We start from the raw sequence: 22,376 nt of genomic DNA, 5'->3' as shown, positions 1-22,376 counted from the left end.
GATAAGTGGAATGGCTGCCTCATAGTTATAGATGAGTAGTGCTCCTAGTATTCTGCCATGCAGCATTACCTTCAAAATGAATATGAACTTATAAATACAGATTTCCATTCTTTTTTTCCTCCAGCCTTCCACCCTTTTTGTAGGCCATCTACGATGCATTCATACACATAAAAGTAGTCTTATACTCCAATCAAAACACTTGTTTCCTCTCAATCAAATCTTATCTTTAGGCTAATCTCTCAGGGACCATCCATAAATAGCAGAGGCAGAATGTTACCCAATATCCATCAGGATTCACCCAAATGTGAAAAAGATGAATATAACTTATATTGCCTTCTGCCATCAAGGTCATCACTGCCAAAAGCTTTCCTGGACAACTATGTTCTGGGCCCCATTTCTCTCATTCATTTGTTGCAGTACAATGGTTTTGAGAGCTACTAATTTCCATTAAATGACACATGGTAACTTCCAGTCCAAATAGAGAATATTTTTGGAATTGCAGGCTATTTAAGGCAAATCTTATTAATCTAAATGAAGTAGAGTTTACATATTGACTATTAATTTTCCATTTTTCATTTACTTCTCCATATAGCTTTACAGCCCATGAAGAGGAGTCTTAAAATCAACATACCTAATCTCTTTCTCTACTTCAAGAAAGATATGAACTACAAATAGGAAACCTTACTGAGAGGAGGTAGACAGTTCAGCCTACTTGGATTATCCTTAGAGGAGCTATTACATTATTTACTTCTACCATAGGGTATGAACAGAGAAAGTGGACAACTTTCTAGTTCACTTGGGTGAGGGAGGTTGTTTTACTTCTTTTATGATTTTTCTTCCCCTGAGATCTATTTTCATAGTGTGGCTTTAACTGTTACTAATCAAATATAAAAACAAAAACTTTGGGATTTGAGGGGATCTTGGACTATCTGTGCCTCTCCTCCCTTTATTAACATGGATCACAGAGAACAGACTGCACTGCAAAACCAAAATGGTCTCTAGAAACAAGCATTGTCTCAGTTTCCTTACCTGTGAATAGTTAATGTGATGTCCATAGGGCCAATTACTTTTAATGATTTAATTACATTTATGGTTTTAAACTACTTTCCACCTAAACCACATGCTCATAAAATAACAATTAAAATATTTAATATTAAACACAGTGGGAGTCCTTGTTTCCGATTTTTGTTGTAAAGTCTAGTTATTTGAAGATACATTTACCAAGTTGAAACTTGCAATCATGTAGATGCCTGCTGAGATTTCACACATGAGCTGAGATCAACTGTTAAAAAAAATCTTCATGAGGAAGTATTTTTATTTTTCCTTTTTTTTTTTTTTTTGGTGTTGCTACTTTGCTCTGAACATTCATATTTTACAATACTATGTGAGGTGGAATGTATTTTACCTGGATTCCTTGGAATCCGCTTTCGACGGTCTCTGAATGCTGCACCTGATTGTAGGGCTTCTAGAAGATTATCCATCACACCAGTCTCATCACCCTCTGGAGAAAGGGAGAAATCAGAATTAATCTTGGAGCAATTAAAGTTAAACTACAGGAAAATAAAGGGAAAAACTCCTGTCAGATTTACATAATATCCCTAAATTAAAGACATATATCTGTTTTAACATAATGGATCCTGTCAGTTTCTGGCACCACAGACTACTTTGCTTATTATGCACCGTTAAGCAAAATTCATGCCAATCCCACTGTTCTTTCAACTTAAAGACCTTGTCTTTTGTATTATTGATGACACGCTCAGTATGCAAATAAACAGTAGCTGATCAGCTACTGCTGCCTTCCTGTTAAGATTCTTATAAGATATTCCTAAGCAAGAAACCACTGACCCAGCTTAATGCAATCAATGTGCAGGGCGTGATTTGATGAAGCGGAGTTACACAAGGTTAAATACTGATTGTATTAATACTTTCGGCATTCAACCATCATCTGCGATTATCTTAGAAAACACTATTTGCAAAACACATTTGCATTCAATTCTTACCTAATCCATATCCTTTACCATTTTGAGATGCTGACACTGTATAAAGAAAAGCTGACCACATTATCTGAAAGGCCACATTTTAACTTTTAGAGACATCAGCCAGAGTCCCACTTCCTTTTTAGAATGCTGCTGTGTGTCTAAACTTTTCCTAGGGGAAAGAACTGTTAAGGAGCCATGAGTGGGATGCTCAGAAGATGTTCGTGGAAATTCCTAAGAGAAACAGCATTTAAAACATTTTACCCTACTCCTATCTTTGACAACTCTAGCCATGAAAAACACTTTAAAGATTTGTTAGAGTGTTTGTCTCAAGGTGTCAGTGGCCAGAAAGTCTCTATTACACTGTGCATAATCCCCAGTGAGCTCAGCCTGCTCTTCCTAACTGGCCTAACTGATGAAAATGACCCTAAATAGGTGGCTACCTTAAGGGTAGCTAAATGTGTGAGTCTGAGGTAGATGACAATTTGCAGGCAAGAGGGTTAAGAGAAGAAGGAGGGAAGAGGGAAAGGACATTGTTTCCGATGCTATTCCAAAGTTAAATCTAAATCCTACTTTGTTTAAAAAATTAACCATGGGGTATGAGATCACAAATGAAAATACATTTTTTTTTTTTTTTGAGACAGAGTTTTGCTCTTGTTGCCCAAGCTGGAGTGCAATGGCGTGATCTCGGCTCACCACAACCTCTGCCTCTGGGGTTCAAGCGATTCTCCTGTCTCAGCATCCTGAGTAGCTGGGATTACAGGCGTGCACCACCACACCTGGCTAGTTTTTGTATTTTTAGTAGAGACGGGTTTCTCTCTGTTGGTCAGGCTGGTCGCGAACTCCTGACTTCAGGTGATCCACCCACCTCGGCCTCCCAAAGTACTGGGATTATAGGCATGAGCCACTGCACCCAGCCAAAAATACATTTTCTTATGGGACAAGAGCAAGCTAAAATATTTTTTGATTATGTTCTGCATTTGATTTGAAACTTCTTCAATATTATAATAATTTATTCTTTTAAAATAAACTCTCTAGGATGGGGTATTGAATGAAAAAAAAAATGAATAGAAACACTGAGGTTCTCAGGTCTAATATTTGGTGAAAACAGGAAAAATGAAGTAGAGCCCATTGAGTAAACATGGAAAGGAGATTGTGTAGTTGTAACATTCATTAAGAGGCCAGGCATGGTGGCTCATGCCTGTAATCCTAGCACTTTGGGAGGCTGAGGCGGGTGGCTAACTTGAGGTCAGGAGTTCAAGACCAGCCTGACCAACATGGTGAAACCCAGACTCTACCAAAAATATAAAAATTAGCCAGGCGTGGTGGTGGGCACTTGTAGTCCCAGCTACTCGGGAGGTTGAGGCAGGAGAATCGCTTGAACTTGAACCCGGGAGGCAGAGGTTACAGTGAGCCGAGATTGTACCACTGCACTCCAGCCTGGGCAACAGAGTGAGATTCCATCTACAAAAACAAAAACAAAACAAACAAAACAACATTCATTAAGGTCACAGACACATCTGAAGTATCACCTGCTCTTTTCAATAGAAAAAAAAAGAAGACCTGAAGGTAGTTTGGTATGGCTAGAATGTACTTGGGAGAATTAAATTATATGCAGTTGACACTTTACAGTTGTTAGATATTTTAATCCTCACAACATACTGAGATAAGTACTATATGTATTTCAACTGTGGTGGAGAGGCCCAGGTATGAACTCAGATCAGTCTAATACCAAGCCCAGTACTCTTTGCTCAATAGCTGGCAGAAGTTGAAATGAACTAGGAATTAGTGCCCAGATGATGAAAGACGAAAATTCTATGATATGGGGCTTGAACACTATTCGATAAGCTGACAGTATTCACTAGGTATAAAATGCAGGCCATAAATGTGAACCACATAAATAATGCTAAATATTCTAGTAGTAATATTAAAAAATAAAAAAAGGTAAAATTGATTTTTTTTTCTTTTGAGCCAGAGTCTTGTTCTGTTGAACAGGCTGTAGTGCAGTGGTGCAATCTCCGCTCACTACAACCTCTGCCTCCTGGGTTCAAGCAACTCTCCTGCCTCAGCCTCCCACGTAGCTAGGATTACGGGCGCCTGCCACCATGCCGGGCTAATTTTTGTATTTTTAGTAGAGTTGGGGTTTCACCATGTTGGCCAGGCTGGTCTCGAACTCCTGACCTCAAGTGATCCGCCTGCCTCGGCCTCCCAAAGTACTGGGATTTCAGGCGTGAGCTACTGCGCCTGGCCAAATTGATTTTTAATACATTAAGTAAACATTCAACCAAATGTATTTTCAAAATGATGTATTTTACATTCTTCTTATCAGACTAACTCTTAGAAATCTAGTACATATTTACTTCTGCACACGTCAATTCAGATTAGTTACATTTCAGGCACTCAATAGCCACATGCAGATGGTGGTTACTGTACTGGCATATCAACTACAAACAAAAGGAAGTAAGGCCGGGCGTGGTGGCTCACGCTTGTAATCCCAGCACTTTGGGAGGCCGAGGCGGGCGGATCACGAGGTCAGGAGATCGAGACCACGGTGAAACCCCGTCTCTACTAAAAATACAAAAAAATTAGCCGGGCGTAGTGGCGGGCGCCTGTAGTCCCAGCTACTCAGAGAGGCTGAGGCAGGAGAATGGCGTGAACCCGGGAGGCGGAGCTTGCAGTGAGCCGAGAGGGCGCCACTGCACTCCAGCCTGGGCGACAGAGCGAGACTCCGTCTCAAAAAAAAAAAAAAAAAAAAAAAAAAAAAAAAAAAAAAAAAAAGGAAGTAACCTGATCAGATTTACTCTTTAGAAAGACTTGTTAGACAGCATTGCGGAGAATGACTCAGAGGATGGTGAGACAAAAGGCAGGGAAATTTTGGCCGGGTACAGTGGCTCACACCTGTAATCCCAGCACTTTGGGAGGCCAAGGTGGGAGGATCACTTGAGGTCAGGAGTTCAAGACCAGCCTGACCAACATGGTGAAACCCCGATTCTACTAAAAATAGAAAAAATTAGCCAGGTGTGGTGGCAGGCGCCTGTAATCCGAGCTACTCGGGAGGCTGAGACAGGAGAATCGCTTGAACCTGGGAAGTGGAAGTTGTGGTGAGCCGAGATCACGCCACTGCACTCCAACCAGCCTGGGTGACAGAGCGAGACTCCATCTCAAAAACAAAACAAAACAAAAAAAAAAAAACGGCAGGGAAATTTTTAGGTGCATAGCGTAATTGTCTAAATAACACATATCCTGAACTAAACAGTGAGCAAAGTGAATGGAGAGGATGGATATTTTGAAGGCATTAATACAGTCAATAGGACTTAGCAGGCAAGAGAAGGAGGGTGAGATTAAGGAGAGGAGTTTAGATGACCAGGGATAAACAAGTATAAGAAAATGTGATCTGGAGAACACCGTGTGTGTGTGAAGCAACAGTGAATGTGGTTCTACATCCTTGCAAGAGCTGACAATGGGAGCCAAGATGGCCGAATAGGAACAGCCCCGGTCTCCAGCTCCCAGCCCCAGCGACACAGAAGACGGGTGATTTCTGCATTTCTGCTTGAGGTACCGCTTTCATCTCACTAGGGAGTGCCTAACAGTGGGTTCAGGACAGTCGGTGAAGCGCACTGTGCGCGAGCCGAAGCAGGGCGAGGCATTGCCTCACTCGGGAAGCGCAAGGGGTCAGGGAGTTCCCTTTCCTAGTCAAAGAAAGGGGAAACAGACGGCACCTGGAATATCGGGTCAGTCCGGTCCTAATACTGCGCTTTTCCAACGGGCCTGGAAAACGGCACACTAGGAGATTGTGTCCCGCACCTGGCTCGGAGGGTCCTATGCCCACAGAGTCTTGCTGATTGCTAGCACAGCAGTCTGAGATCACGCTGCAAGGCGGCAACGAGGCTGGGGGAGGGGCGCCCGCCATTGCCCAGGCTTGCTTAGGTAAACAAAGCAGCCAGGAAGCTCGAACTGGGTGGAGCCCACCACAGCCCAAGGAGGCCTGCCTGCCTCTGTAGGCTCCACCTCTGGGGGCAGGGCACAGACAACCAAAAACTCAGCCAGAACCTCCACAGCCTTAAATGTCCCTGTCTGACTGACAGCTTTGAAGAGAGTAGTGGTTCTCCCAGCACGCAGCTGGAGATCTGAGAACGGACAGACTGCCTCCTAAAGTGGGTCCCTCACCCCTGAGCAGCCTAACTGGGAGGCACCCCCCAGTAGGGACAGACTGACACCTCATTCAACCGGGTACTCCTCTGAGACAAAACTTTCAGAGGAACTATCAGACAGCTGAATTTGTGGTCTCATGAAAATCTGCTGTTCTGCAGCCACCGGTGCTGACACCCAGCCAAACAGGGTCTGGAGTGGACCTCTAGTAAACTCCAACAGACCTGCAGCTGAGGGTGTTGTCTGGTAGAAGGAAAATTAACAAACAGAAAGGACATCCACACCAAAAACCCATCTGTACATCACCATCATCGAAGACAAAAAGTAGACAAAACCACAAAGATGGGGAAAAAACAGACCAAAAAAACTGGAAACTCTAAAAAACAGAGCACCTCTCCTCCTCCAAAGGAACGCAGTTCCTCACCAGCAACGGAACAAAGCTGGATGGAGGATGACTTTGATGAGTTGAGAGAAGAAGGCTTCAGACGATCAAACTACTCTGAGCTACGAGAGGAAATTCAAAACAATAGCAAAGAAGTTAAAAACTTTGAAAAAAAATTAGAAGAATGGATAACTAGAATAACCAATGGAGAGAAGGGCTTAAAGGAGATGATGGAGCTGAAAGCCAAGTTTCGAGAACTACGCGAAGAATGCAGAAGCCTCAGTAGCAGATGCGATCAACTGGAAGAAAGGGTATTGCTGATAGAAGATGAAATGAATGAAATGAAGAGAGAAGGGAAGTTTAGAGAAAAAAGAATAAAAAGAAATGAACAAAGCCTCCAAGAAATTTGGGACTATGTGAAAAGACCAAACCTACGTCTCATTGGTGTACCTGAAAATGATGGGGAGAATGGAACCAAGTTGGAAAACACTCTGCAAGATATTATCCAGGAGAACTTCCCCAATCTAGCAAGGCAGGCCAGCATTCAGATTCAGGAAATACAGAGAATGCCACAAAGATACTCCTCGAGAAGGGCAACTCCAAGACACATAATTGTCAGATTCACCAAAGTGGAAATGAAGGAAAAAATGTTAAGGGCAGCCAGAGAGAAAGGTCGGGTTACCCACAAAGGGAAGCCCATCAGACTAACAGCTGATCTCTCAGCAGAAACTCTACAAGCCAGAAGAGAGTGGGGGCCGATATTCAACATTCTTAAAGAAAAGAATTTTCAGCCCAGAATTTCCTATCCCGCCAAACTAAGCTTCATAAGTGAAGGAGAAATAAAATACTTTACAGACAAGCAAACGCTGAGTGATTTTGTCACCACCAGGCCTGCCCTAAAAGAGCTCCTGAAGGAAGCACTAAACATGGAAAGGAACAACCGGTACCAGCCCCTGCAAAAACATGCCAAATTGTAAAGACCATCGAGGCTAGGAAGAAACTATAGCAACTAACGAGCAAAATAACCAACTAACATCATAATGACAGGATCAGATTCACACATAACAATATTCACGTTAAATGTAAATGGGCTAAATGCTCCAATCAAAAGACACAGACTGGCAAACTGGATAAGGAGTCAGGACCCATCAGTGTGCTGTATTCAGGAAACCCATCTCACGTGCAGAGACACACATAGACTCAAAATAAAGGGATGGAGGAAGATCTATCAAGCAACTGGAAAACAAAAAAAGGCAGGGGTTGCAATCCTAGTCTCTGATAAAATAGACTTTAAACCAACAAAGATCAAAAGAGACAAAGAAGGCCATTACATAATGGTAAAGGGATCAATTCAACAAGAAGAGCTAAAAATCCTAAATATATATGCACCCAACACAGGAGCACCCAGATTCATAAAGCAAGTCCTCAGTGACCTACAAAGGGACTTAAACTCCCACACAATAATAATGGGAGATTTTAACACCCCACTGTCAGCATTAGACAGGTCAACGAGACAGAAAGTTAACAAGGATATCCAGGAATTGAACTCAGCTCTACATAAAGTGGACCTAATAGACATCTACAGAACTCTCCACCCCAAATCAACAGAATATACATTTTTTTCAGCACCACACCACACCTATTCCAAAATTGACCACATAGTTGGAAGTAAAGCTCTTCTCAGCAAATGTAAAAGAACAGAGATTATAACAAACTATCTCTCAGACCACAGTGCAATCAAACTAGAACTCAGGATTAAGAAACTCAGTCAAAACCGCGCAACTACATGGAAACTGAACAACCTGCTCCTGAATGACTATTGGGTACATAATGAAATGAAGGCAGAAATAAAGATGTTCTTTGAAACCAACGAGAACAAAGACACAACATACCAGAATCTCTGGGACACGTTCAAAGCGGTGTGTAGAGGGAAATTTATAGCACTAAATGCCCACAAGAGAAAGCAGGAAAGATCCAAAATTGACACCCTAACGTCACAATTTAAATGAACGAGAAAAGCAAGAGCAAACACATTCAAAAGCTAGCAGAAGGCTAGAAATAACTAAAATCAGAGCAGAACTGAAGGAAATAGAGACACAAAAAACCCTTCAAAAGATTAATGAATCCAGGAGCTGGTTTTTTGAAAAGATCAACAAAATTGATGGACCGCTAGCAAGACTAATAAAGAAGAGAGAAGAATCAAATAGATGCAATAAAAAATGAAAAAGGGGATATCACCACCGATCCCACAGAAATACAATCTACCATCAGAGAATACTACAAACACCTCTATGCAAATAAACTAGAAAATCTAGAAGAAATGGATAAATTCCTCGACAAATACACCCTCCCAAGACTAAACCAGGAAGAAGTTGAATCTCTGAATAGACCAATAACAGGCTCTGAAATTGTGGCAATAATCAATAGCTTACCAACCAAAAAGAGTCCAGGACCTGATGGATTCACAGCTGAATTCTACCAGAGGTACAAGGAGGAACTGGTACCATTCCTTCTGAAACTATTCCAATCGATAGAAAAAGAGGGAATCCTCCCTAACACATTTTACGAAGCCAGCATCGTCCTGATACCAAAACCTGGCAGAGACATAACCAAAAAAGAGAATTTCAGACCAATATCCTTGATGAACATTGATGCAAAAATCCTCAATAAAATACTGGCAAACCGAATCCAGCAGCACATCAAAAAGCTTATCCACCATGATCAAGTGGGCTTCATCCCTGGGATGCAAGGCTGGTTCAACATATGCAAATCAATAAATGTAATCCAGCATATAAACAGAACCAAAGACAAAAACCACATGATTATCTCAATAGATGCAGAAAAGGCCTTTGACAAAATTCAACAACCCTTCATGCTAAAAACTCTCAATAAATTAGGTATTGATGGTAGGTATCTCAAAATAATAAGAGCTATCTACAACAAACCCACAGCCAATATCATACTGAATGGCCAAAAACTGGAAGCATTCCCTCTGAAAACTGGCACAAGACAGGGATGCCCTCTCTCACCGCTCCTATTCAACATAGTGCTGGAAGTTCTGGCCAGAGCAATCAGGCAGGAGAAGGAAATAAAGGGTATTCAATTAGGAAAAGAGGAAGTCAAATTGTCCCTGTTTGCAGATGACATGATTGTATATCTAGAAAACCCCATTGTCTCAGCCCAAAATCTCCTTAAGCTGATTAGCAACTTCAGCAAAGTCTCAGGATACAAAATTAATGTACAAAAATCACAAGCATTCTTGTACACCAATAACAGACAAACAGAGAGCCAAATCATGAGTGAACTCCCATTCACAATTGCTTCAAAGAGAATAAAATACCTAGGAATCCAACTTACAAGGGATGTGAAGGACCTCTTCAAGGAGAACTACAAACCACTGCTCAATGAAATAAAAGAGGATACAAACAAATGGAAGAACATTCCATGCTCATGGGTTGGAAGAATCAATATCGTGAAAATGGCCATACTGCCCAAGGTAATTTATAGATTCAATGCCATCCCCATCAAGCTACCAATGACTTTCTTCACAGAATTGGAAAAAACTACTTTAAAGTTCATATGGAACCAAAAAAGAGCCCGCATCGCCAAGTCAATCCTAAGCCAAAAGAACAAAGCTGGAGGCATCACGCTACCTGACTTTAAACTCTACTACAAGGCTACAGTAACCAAAACAGCATGGTACTGGTACCACAACAGAGACATAGATCAATGGAACAGAACAGAGCCCTCAGAAATGATGCCGCATAGCTACAACTATCTGATCTTTGACAAACCTGACAAAAACAAGAAATGGGGAAAGGATTCCCTATTTAATAAATGGTGCTGGGAAAACTGGCTAGCCATATGTAGAAAGCTGCAACTGGATCCCTTCCTTACACCTTATACAAAAATTAATTCAAGATGGATTAAAGACTTATATGTTAGACCTAAAACCATTAAAATCCTATAAGAAAACCTAGGCAATACCATTCAGGACATAGGCGTGGGCAAGGACTTCATGTCTAAAACACCAAAAGCAATGGCAACAAAAGCCAAAATCGACAAATGGGATCTCATTAAACTAAAGAGCTTCTGCACAGCAAAAGAAACTATCATCAGAGTGAACAGGCAACCTACACAATGGGAGAAAATTTTTGCAACCTACTCATCTGACAAAGGGCTAATATCCAGAATCTACAATGAACTCAAACAAATTTACAAGAAAAAAACAAACAACCCCATCAAAAAGTGGGCAGAGGACATGAACAGACACTTCTCAAAAGAAGACATTTATGCAGCCAAAAAACACATGAAGAAATGCTCCTCATCACTGGCCATCAGAGAAATGCAAATCAAAACCACAGTGAGATACCATCTCACACCAGTTAGAATGGCCATCATTAAAAAATCAGGAAACAACAGGTGCTGGAGAGGATGTGGAGAAATAGGAACACTTTTACACTGTTGGTGGGACTGTAAACTAGTTCAACCATTGTGGAAGTCAGTGTGGCGATTCCTCAGGGATCTCGAACTAGAAATACCATTTGACCCAGCCATCCCATTACTGGGTATATACCCAAAGGACTATAAATCATGCTGCTATAAAGACACATGCACACGTATGTTTATTGCGGCACTGTTCACAATAGCAAAGAGTTGGAACCAACCCAAATGTCCAACAACGATAGACTGGATTAAGAAAATGTGGCACATATACACCATGGAATACTATACAGCCATAAAAAATGATGAGTTCGTGTCCTTTGTAGGGACATGGATGAAACTGGAAAACATCATTCTCAGTAAACTATCGCAAGGACAAAAAACCAAACACCGCATGTTCTCACTCATAGGTGGGAATTGAACAATGAGAACTCATGGACACAGGAAGGGGAACATCACGCTCCGGGGACTGTTGTGGGGTGGGGGGAGGGGGGATGGACAGCTTTAGGAGATACACCTAATGCTAAATGACGAGTTAATGGGTGCAGGAAATCAACATGGCACATGGATACATATGTAACAAACCTGCACATTGTGCACATGTACCCTAAAACCCTAAAGTATAATAAAAAAAAAAAAAAAAAAAAAAAAAAAAAGAAAATGTGATCTATTTGATACATCTAAGAAATATATAAGTAGAAATAATGAAAAAGAAGTTGGAAATGTGGGTCTGAAATGCAAGAGTGAACTCTGGGCTGGAGATAAAGATTTGAGTGTCATTGGATGGTGGATGAGATTACCTACCCTGAAAAAGTATATTAGAAGAAGGAGAGAATAGAAGATGCAATTCCAGAGAACCTCAACTTTTTAAAAAATATTTAAGAATTTTTAATTGACAAGTAAAAGTTATACAACACACAGACACACACATATACATACACACACACACCCAGTATATGATTTTTTTTTTTTTTTTTTTTGAGACAGAGTCTCCCTCTGTTGCCAAGGTTGGAGTGCAATGGTGTGATCGAGGCTCACTGCAGCCTCCACCTCCCAAGTTCAAGCGATTCTCCTGCCTCAGCCTCCCAAGTAGCTGGGATTACAAATGTGCGCCACCATGTGCGGCTAATTTTTTTTTGTATTTTTAGTAGAAACGAGGTTTTACCATGTTGGCCAGGCTGGTCTCAAACTCCTGACCTCAAGTGATCAGCCAACCTCGGCCTCCCAAGGTGGTAGGATTACAGGTATGAGCCACTGCACCCCGCCATGATGTTTTAATATATATAAACATTGTGGAATGACTAAATCAAGCGTTTAACATATGTCACCATTTTTTGGTAGTCAGAACACTTAAAATCTCTGAGCAATTTTTGAATACACAATATATTGTTATTAACTACTGTTACCATGATGTACAATAAATCTCTTGAGCTTATTCCTCTTGTCCAACTGAAATTTTGTGTCTTTTGACTAATGTCTTCCTAATCCCCTCCCCAGAATCAGAGAAACCCAACTTTTAACAGACAGTCAGGAGAACCAGAATTGCAAAGAAGACAGGGAAGGAATTTTTAGAGATATATAAGTACAAGAACGTGAGAACAACAGCACAAGTGAAATTTTATGTATCCTTACAAAAATGATAATTATAAAGACTATGTAGAAAAGTAAATATATGTAAATTACTGAAAAAATGTATTTATGATTTACCTAAATAATAGGCAAACATAAAAATGTATAACATTATAGATATTGTTTTATTAAAATTCTTTAATGCTATTATATTGTAATTAGATAAAAAGATGGAAAAACAAATATGACAAAAAGTTGAGAGGAGGCTGGGTGCGGTGGCTCATGCCTGTAATCCCAGTACTTTGGCAGGCCAAGGTGGGAGGATCACTTAAGCTCAGGAGTTTGAGACCGGCCTGGACAACATGGTGAAACCCCATCTTTACAAAAAATACAAAAAAAAAATAGCTGGGTGTGGTGGAATGTGCTACACTACACATTAGTCTCAGCTACTCAGGAGGCTGGGGCAGAAGGGTCACTTGAGCCTGGGAGGTTGGGGTTGCAGTGAGCCACGAGCATGCCACTGCACTCCAGCCTGGGTGACAGAGTGAGACCCTGTCTCAAAACAAATAAAGTCAAGTAGGATTAAAAATAAATACCTTTGCTTAATTTAGTAGTTGCCACCTCACTATACTTGTCGAAATATTATGCTAGAGCAGTGTCTCTCAACCTTTTTTCATTATTGTCTTCCTCCCACTGGGAGTCTTTTTAGATATTTTTTCTAATGCTCCCTATTGTTAACACTTAATGCCACAGATATCTTCTACATCTGTTTATGTACCACGGTCCTTTGGAAGGCTAGAAACCATTGCAATATCCAAGATGTTTTTCCACCCACATTCCCAAGAACCAGTACTCATCCCTTTTGGGGTAATATTGTCCCTTCTGAGAACGTACATGCTAAATAGTTCTGCTAAAAAGAAAATCTTTGTAAATATCACTGATGTATTAAAGGAAACAAATGTAGGCTTCAGTCCCCCATTACTTTTTCTTTTGCTCCACGATAACTTTCAAAGAAGCTGAGTATTTTTCATAAAACGTCTAACCTTATTGAATCAAGGTTTTATGAATATAATCATGGGATTGATTATATTTCAGTTAGTCTTCCTAAAACAAAATGGAAGTCAACATGATCCTTTGAAAGAAGTTACTCTTCATTTTGAATGCATTTCAGTGAAATTTTGTATGTGATTTAATTTGAGGGTGACAGTTCACTTAGAATTTCCAAGTTCATAGAACCATTAATTCTTACTTAGGTGTAATTAGTAGTGAGTAGGTTTTTTTGGTCTATGAGTTCAACCTCAAGAAAAAAAATGTTTATGTGTTTATTTCATTAAAAAAGACAAAAACTTTATTGAACACGTGCAAAAAATGTGTTTTTTACAACGTACAATACCTATTTAACTGAGTGAAAGAGTATCAAGGGAAAATTTTGTAATGCTTTTAGCCACTAAAATAATAACATATGGGCATATCTGAGAGGTAACACTTTAGAAGCAACTTTCTAATCATCCTGAAAGTCACAGATATTACTAAGGACTTAGGTGGGCTGCATGCAGTCTGTGGGCTTTGCATGAGCTACATATCATCATATCAAATAAAAGGCATGGGTTGTACCTTCTTTTTCATGTTTCCCATAGTATTTGTCATTTAGTACATGCCGAATGTCTGCTGCTTAATTTTCAGTATCAGCATTTACTTGTGTTGTGTTGTCTTAATTTTCACAAAAGGGTTTGGAGATGATACAGATTACAATTAGCACTAGGTAAATTAATTACCTCTGCTATACCTTTGTGCAAGCCTATTCCCTATTGGCTAGCACATACTTACTTACAGACAATTCTCTATGGGTTTCTCACATTTCTGCACATTTTGTGAACAGAGGCACTGATGGCCTTTTTCTGTACTATCTTTTCAAGGATGTTTTTACAGAAAACAACCTTGGAAGATACAGTGTCTTCCTCTAGAGAAGACGACAGGTTCATTTGCTTTGCAGACAGGTTATATCTCCCTCTAGGAAAAATGTCAGGCAGGTTTGTGTTCAGTCCATTATAAAAGATTTGGGTTCCCTAAGCATGGGACTCTTCAGCAATGACACAAACCCACCGTGAGTGCAGCATCCACCTAGGTTTGCCTCCCCAACCCTGGTCTAGGTTTGCTTTCCAACTCTGGGGGTTGGAGGGCAAAGGAAAACAATGTGAACGTGAAGCTCATATTACTTGCTGTGTCATGAATAACAAGAGTTATGTGTCTCTGACCCGAGAGTCTTGTGTGTTCTGCCAGCATCGCTGAAACTGCAGCAGGCTAACTTGTTGGCATGCAAGTAGGGCAAAATCTCTGACCCTTCATAGTTTTTGAAACTACTCTGTGCTCTCCTTCCTTTTTATCAAACATTATTAATTAGAATACCCCTTACTCCTCTAGGAACTTAAGCACTGAGTGCCCTGGACTCTCTCATTCCCTAAGACTGTATTCCAGTTTATCACACCTTGAAAATTACTAAAGTAAAGCCAATACTATAAAAATCATTTCCTAAAAAACAACCCAGGCATAATGGTTTTAATTCACTGTTATAGCCTCCTTGAATTCTAGATTGTATAATTAAAGCTTTCTGCAAAAGTTGAGCTGCTCAAAGTTGAAAAAAGTTGCTATGAACCAATCACTGTTAAATGATCCCATAGAAGCAAAAGGCTTCTTACTGAAAGTAGGACCCTTCCATGTGAGATAATACTTACACATATGAAGTCATTTTTAAAAATAAAACTATGCTTTCCGTGGGCTTGAGGAGTTGGGGAAGATTTCATGGAAGAAATGGGACTTAAGCCTCTGAAAACATTACATTTCTAGAGCACTTTATTATAATTTCATGTAAAAGACACAAAAACAGATTTAAAAAAAAAAACAGATCATACTGGTTCACAGATAATAAAATCTAAATATCTGAACTCCTAGTGCACATACATGTGCACTCTGTGTGTGTGTGTGTGTGTGTAAATTTACAAATGTTGAAATGGAAAGATACTAATTGTACAGTTTGAAGAGTCTTGAAAAATGCATACATCCATGTAACTACCACCACAATCATGATATTGAACATTTCCATCTCTCTAGAAAATTCTCTTTTGCCCACTCAGAGGAAACATATGTCTGAATATCTATCATCATATATTAGTTTTGTCTATGTATATCACATAATTTTAGGGGGTAAAAAGAGTTGAGGCCACTTTGAATCAGCATAGCCACCTGAAATAAAATATGGATGGTATCCATGATAAAGCATGAGGAGAGAAATAGAGTTGAAAGATACAGGAGTTATAGTTGGATAGGTAAGATCAGAGCAAAGTTCTAAAGGAGCTTGGATATCATTTTAAGAAACCTGAATGTGCTTCAGTGGACTCTAAAAGCCCACTGATTGATCTTCAACAGGACAGTGATGTGACAAAGGTGGCATTTAAGATCAGACTCACAGTAGTATGCAAAATGGACCAGACTGGGAGAGAAATCAATTATATGACAAATACAATTTAATTTGCAGTGACAAATATTATTCTGCATAGAACTCTAGGTAAAGTCAGATGGTCAATTTGGTCATTATTTGTAAAAGAATAAATAGAAATGTAAAATTGTTTTGTGAGCAAGGTCATCAGCAGTAGTAAATGGAAGTTGACAGCATAAGAAGGCGATGACAAGTGGCGTGCAAGAAAAACCAGTGCTAGATTCAATCTTTTTCACAGTATCTATCACGGTCCAGATTAAGAACGTGCTGCAAGATATACAGATTTGTAGATAACACAAAATTGAAGACTGCTTATTTATTAAAGAAGAGCAAAATAAAAATCCCTTCTCTGAGATCTAACAAACATGAAGGCCCACGGCTGACAAATAACTCTTAGAATTTAACATGAACCAATAGGAGATAATAAAGACTAAGTAAAAGGTTACCACAATATGGTGAAAATAACACATTGTTCTGCAAGACTTTAATATCTATCAGTAAGAGTAATAGTAAAACCATAAATGAATCAGAAATAAGAGAAATCAAACCATTTGGCAAAGAACTGTGTCAATAGTCATCAACTTATATTTCAGTCCACAAGCACCTAGAAAGCCTTTAGCCAACAAGAGGATTTTGTTAGTTTGTGGTTTAATTGGAAGTGAGTGAAGAATGGAGTTAATGGTGACTTGGAAAATCAACAGATGGTAACTAAGATAATAGTCGATGAAGTTATTTACAGCCAGAAAGTGTTTAAGGAAATCAAGATATTCCAAAGAGATTGGAAGAGGGCATAAATAGAAAGTATAAAGTTCTATGGAAAATAATGAAGGCAGATGCTCTTATTCAAAAGAAGAAAACTTTCAAGACAGAAAAGAGGACACAGGAGCTTAGAAGAAATTACCAGAATCCACAGGATGAGCTAGGGGCAGTGTAGTAATTACATGATGTGGTAGTTGAAAGTTTGTAAAACAAAACAGAAAAACATTACATTCCCAGGTTGAGGCCTTGCACAGTGGTATCCACCAAAAAGAAAATTAATCTCAGAGCAATTAAAGTTAAAACCATAGGGGAAAATGTCGGTTAGAGAGTTCATTCATTCTATTATCTCATCTCCTTGCCAGAACAGGTAATTAACAGTTTCCTATAGTGAGGTAAATCATCAAATCCCAGATAAACTTCATGGTGAATACTACTGTTCCTAAATACTTTTAAAATTAATGCTTTAGGTACATTTTGCCATGGAATAAATACTGTATTAGGGGTCATAAGTGAATATTATACCCCAAACTGATAAATGATGAAGGATGGATGAAGTGATTTCTCCCAAAATGTCTACATGGTAGGTGTTACCTAAAAGTTTGTTAGGGGAACTGAATTGGTGAGTTAGCTTTCCCTAATGTATGTATATCTTAAAGAGAAGCTTGTTATTTCTAATGATAGAGTTTCAGTGAAGAAACATTTCAGCCAAAGGCACCTTTTGACACTTTGCATAAGGTGAGAGAGTTTGATAGCAAATGGTGGTCAAAAAAATGTTTATGCTTATTCATTTTTTCCCAGTTACCTATATGCTAGAAGATTGAGAGATGAAAATTACACATTCTATAAATAAACAAACACCCAATAAACCTGAATGTTAACGCTTACCAGAAAAACCACTGTTTATGCCTCTGGAAAAAAAAATCTCACATTCGATATTTTAAATAATTAATATTTCAAAAAGACCTTTGAAATACTCTGTGTGTCTTATCAGAATCAATCATTTACTAAGGGCATGGAAGGCTTGTGAAGGGAAAAGTAAGCAAAAAAACAAACTTGGAAAAAGAACAAATGTAACTCAATTCAAAATGATATACCAAAGTAATCTGAGTTTAATCTCTGAAAAGATAAAACAAAGATGTCTTTGGAGGTAGGAATATTAATAATATCTACCATTTATTGAATGCTTACTATATGGCAGGCAGTATTCGAAGAGATTTATATTGAAATTTCCACACCAACCTATTTTACTGGCCAGGTAAAGAAACTGAGGGTAATTTGGGTGAATTAACTTGTTCAAGGCCACATAGTTGTGAAGTGACAGAACCAGCATTAGGACCCCGAGATGCCTTGAGTAGAGGAAGTCAAACTACATTTCTTGTGATTAAATCCAGCCTACCGGCTGTTTTTTAACAGCCCATGTGCTAAGGATGATTTTCACATTTTAAAAAGAATAATATTTCACAAAATTCAAATTTTAGTCCCTATGTTTATGGAAACACAGCCAAGATCATTCATTATGTTTAGTTTATAGCTGTGTTAATGCCACAACAGCAGAGTTGAGTTGTTGCAATAAGAGACCTTATGGCCCCCAAAGCCTAAAATATTTACTACATGGCCCTTTACAGAAAATGTTTGCCAACCCCTGCTCTAGAGCATATACTGTCAGCGACAAGCATATGCTAATTGCTGGGTGTGGTGGTGTGCACCCGTAGCTTCCACTACTCAGGAGGCTGAAGTGGGAGGATCTCTTGAGCTCAAGAGTTCAAGGCCAGTGTGGGCCAACATAGTGAGATGCTGTGTCTTTAAAAAAAAGAAAGTCATGCTAGGTACAGATATGTGTGGATCTCACAATCTGCTTTTGAGGTGCTGAAGGACCTTGGCAAGGGCCAGCCACATCAGTAAAACAAGGCCTCATCACAGGTAGAAGGCGGGAAAGAACATCAGCATTCAATATAAGTCTACTTGCAATTGAAATGCTTCCATTTGGAGAGCCAAAGCCAAGAATGACACAAGATAATGAAGCAACAATTACACATTCATTTCTTTCTGAATTTACATTTTAGAGACCATAAAGTCCAGCTCCAAAAGAACAGTCACAAAAAAGAGAAGAGAGGTTTTTCAAAAGCCAAGGGGAAATCTGCTTTTCAAGTTTTGCTTTGCTGTCTGAGACTGCCTCTGAATAACACTGAATAAACTCAGCTTCTCTACAAAAGACCTAGCTCCTTACCTATGGACTTCAACTAGATTGCCATCTCAGAATATAACACCATAAAATATAGCTAACCATCTTCATAAGACACACAAACACAAGCCTAATCAGGAAGGTGAGAGGGAAAGGACACATTCTGACTTCCAGAGCACCATCAGGAGATCAAATGTATATCTGTGTCTTCTTCAGTGCCAAGCACAGGCATAAAGCAAGTATGGGATGGAAGCGGCTTTTCAAGAACTGTCCTCATGAGAGTGCAGTCAGGTAACTGTAACAAAAGTGACACATGAGAATAGTAATGGCAGCCCACGGAGTATAAAAATGTGGCAAATGAAGGAACTGGTACTCTTAATTTGCTGATACTTGGAGTGCAGGGAATGAGTTGACAAGTCATCATTTGGTAATGCAACTTTTAAATCCTAATGTTCTTCTTTCTTTCATTATCAAATTAAATAATGAATCAATTCCCCTGCCAACTTCTTGCATAACTGCAGGAAGGCAAAAGAGTAGATCCCACCTTATCCAGTTTCAATTTCCACGGCTTCAGTTACCCACAGTCAACTATGGTCTGAAAAGATTCCATGGAAAATTCCAGAAACAAACAATTCATACATTTTCAATTGCATGCCTTTCTGAGTAGTATGGTGCCCTTTGTTCAGTGTCTCCATGCTACAGATGCTCCTTGCCCAGGAGTCAGTTAGCCACCATCTCAGTGATCAGTTAATTGTCATGGTATCCTGGTACTTGTTTTCAAGTAACCCCATTTTGCTGAATTGTTTTATTTTATTATTGTGGTTGTTAATCACTTACAGTGCCTAATTTATAAATTAAACTTTATCATAGGTATGTATGTATGGAGAAAAAAAAAACGTTGTATATAGGGTTCAGGCATCCACTGGGGCAGGGGCGGGGGGCGGGGTCTTAGAGTGTATCCTTCTCAGATAAGTGGGGGCTACTGTAACAACTTTATTCTATTTTTTACACAGGAACTTAACTGTTTCTTATTTTTATTCATTATTTTTTTGACACACAGTCCTGCTCTGTCACCCAGGCTGAAGTGCAGTGGTGCGATCTCTGCTCACTGTCGCCTGTGCCTCCTGGGTTCAAGCGATTCTCCTGCCTCAGCCTCCTAAGTAGCTGGGATTACAGGCAGGCGACACCACGCCCAGGCTAATTTTTGTATTTTTAGCAGAGATGAGGTTTTGCCATGTTGGTCAAGCTGGTCTCAAACTCCTGACCTCAGGTGATCCGGTGTTCATTATTTTTAAAGTACAATAAATCTCGTGTGTGTGTGTGTGTGTGTGTGTGTGTGTGTGAGAGAGAGAGAGAGAGATCACCTTATTTTTTGAATGCACACTGCTGCAAACTTATGTGTCCTTATTACAACCACCCTTTTCAAATTGAGGAGTGTATCATCCTTTTCTTTTATATGATGATATTATATATTTTTGCTTTTTTAAAAAAGCAAAAGTAGTTTGAAAAAGGGCATGTATAACTGTTAATAACTAGTTTATTGAGAAGTCTTATCTCAGTGAGGGTATGAACATAAAATTGTTTTTTGGTTTTCTTCACCATTGCTCCCAGACATACAATGTCAAATCTTCCTTTCAAGTCCTTTTAATAACAGCTTGGGAAGATTCCATAACTATCTGGTTGTAGTTTAATTATTAATCTTACATATGCTTCAAAGTGTTTCCCTCCCACATTGCTGGTTTGTCTTTCGGACCCAGGTACCTAAAGGGGCAAATGGGTGGCACCATTCACTTCCCCTGCCCCTCTTTTTCCTTAGAGAAATTAGATCCACTAGTGGCTTGGGGCAGGGAAGAAGGAGAAGGAAAAGAGGGAGTGTCTGTTACTTAATTGGCTACTGCTATAACCCTTTTGATAAACATGCTATATGGCTTGCAAGAAAACAAAGATGAGGGGTTAGTATAAGGATATATGCAGAAGTAAAGAAGAAAAGGAAACAGGTTTTAGCAGTTGCATGGTCAGACCTCACAAAGAACCCAAGGATCATTCAAGATATAACCACAACTCTCCCTCCAGGTACAATAGTCCTAGTGACTCATTAATGTTATCACTTCAGTATCTTGATGTCCATTCTCCCCTACTCATGAGCTCTACCCATGTACACCTACTCTTAGTATCTGTTTTAATTTTCTCTTCTGCCATTTACCAACTAATTTTCCATCTTTGTGTCTTTGAGTCCAAACTCCCTAAGAAAAATAATCAAATTGATTCAACCAGCACAGAACAGCCTTTTGGAAGAGGTGTATATTACAGGCTATCTTTTACAAAGTAGAGCAGCCAAAGTAGGCTGTTTTTCGGTCAAGAATCAATCTCTTGTCTAATGTGAAAGTAGTGGAGGATGACATGGTACAAAACATGGTCAGCAATGTATAAAGCCTGTCTCTTGTCACTAGCTTCAGAAAAACAGCTGAAGGTATATGCTTCTGATACAGGTTATCATAACTCAATACTGTAATTTACATTTGATGTAACAAGATGGAAGAGGGAAGGATTTACCTTTAAGCCTTGATCTAAATCCCTCAATAATTTCTTAAGGGCAGTTCAATAATCTCCTCCAGGAAATAGCCAGTCTGACTCTGGATTCTTTCTCAATTAACTAGAATATATTTGTGCTCCTAGCAGTCTTACTGCTGTCTGTTGATAAAACTGAAACAAGCTGCTGAAAGATAATTATTTAGAAAACAGGCCAAGGTGTCACTGGATAGTCTGTGGCCACTGCTTTCTTGGATTCTGAGAAGTTATCTCAGTTTCAAAGCTTCTAGTTCCTGTCCATGGTGGTGATGCCTTAATTCACATCCTATTTTTTTTTTCTTAATTATACTTTAAGTTCTAGGGTACATGTGCACAACATGCAGGTTTGTTACATAGGTATGTATGTGCCATGTTGGTTTGCTGCATCCATTAACTCGTCATTTACATTAGGTAATTCTCCTAACGCTATCCCTCCCCCTGCCCCCCACCCCACAACACGCCCCCATGTGTGATGTTCCCTGCCCTGTGTCCAAGTAAACTCATTGTTAGATTCCCACCTATGAGTGAGAACATGTGGTGTTTGGTTTTCTGTCCCTGTGATACTTTGCTCAGAATGATGGTTTCCAGCTTCATCCATGTCCCTACAAAGGACAAGAACTCATCCATTTTTATGGCTACATAGTATTTCATGGTGAATATGTGCCACATTTTCTTAATCCAGTCTATCGTTGATGGACATTTGGGTTGGTTCCAAGTTTTTGCTATTGTGAATAGTGCTGCAATAAACAAACATGTGTATGTGTCTTTATAGTAGCATTATTTATAATCCTTTGGTTATATACCCAGTAATGGGATGGCTGGGTAAAATGGTATTTCTAGTTCTAGATCCTTGAG

The 22,376-nt window shown here is 39.5% G+C and overlaps 1 protein-coding gene across 3 annotated transcripts in view; it reads right to left on the bottom strand.

The window, feature by feature from the left end:
* DIAPH2 (diaphanous related formin 2) overlaps positions 1-22,376 on the bottom strand; it is a 953,710-nt gene that overhangs the window by 181,851 nt on the left and 749,483 nt on the right. For all 3 annotated transcript variants that reach the window (XM_055269479.2, XM_055269480.2, XM_055269478.2), the window contains one exon: positions 1,406-1,501. In XM_055269479.2, the coding sequence (XP_055125454.1) occupies positions 1,406-1,501 (96 nt within the window). The remainder of the gene's footprint in view (positions 1-1,405; positions 1,502-22,376) is intronic.

Source organism: Symphalangus syndactylus, chromosome X (genome assembly GCF_028878055.3).
Source record: "Symphalangus syndactylus isolate Jambi chromosome X, NHGRI_mSymSyn1-v2.1_pri, whole genome shotgun sequence".
NCBI lineage: Eukaryota > Metazoa > Chordata > Mammalia > Primates > Hylobatidae > Symphalangus > Symphalangus syndactylus.
Note: the sequence above shows the minus strand (reverse complement) of the source record. Positions and strands in the feature narration are given on the sequence as shown.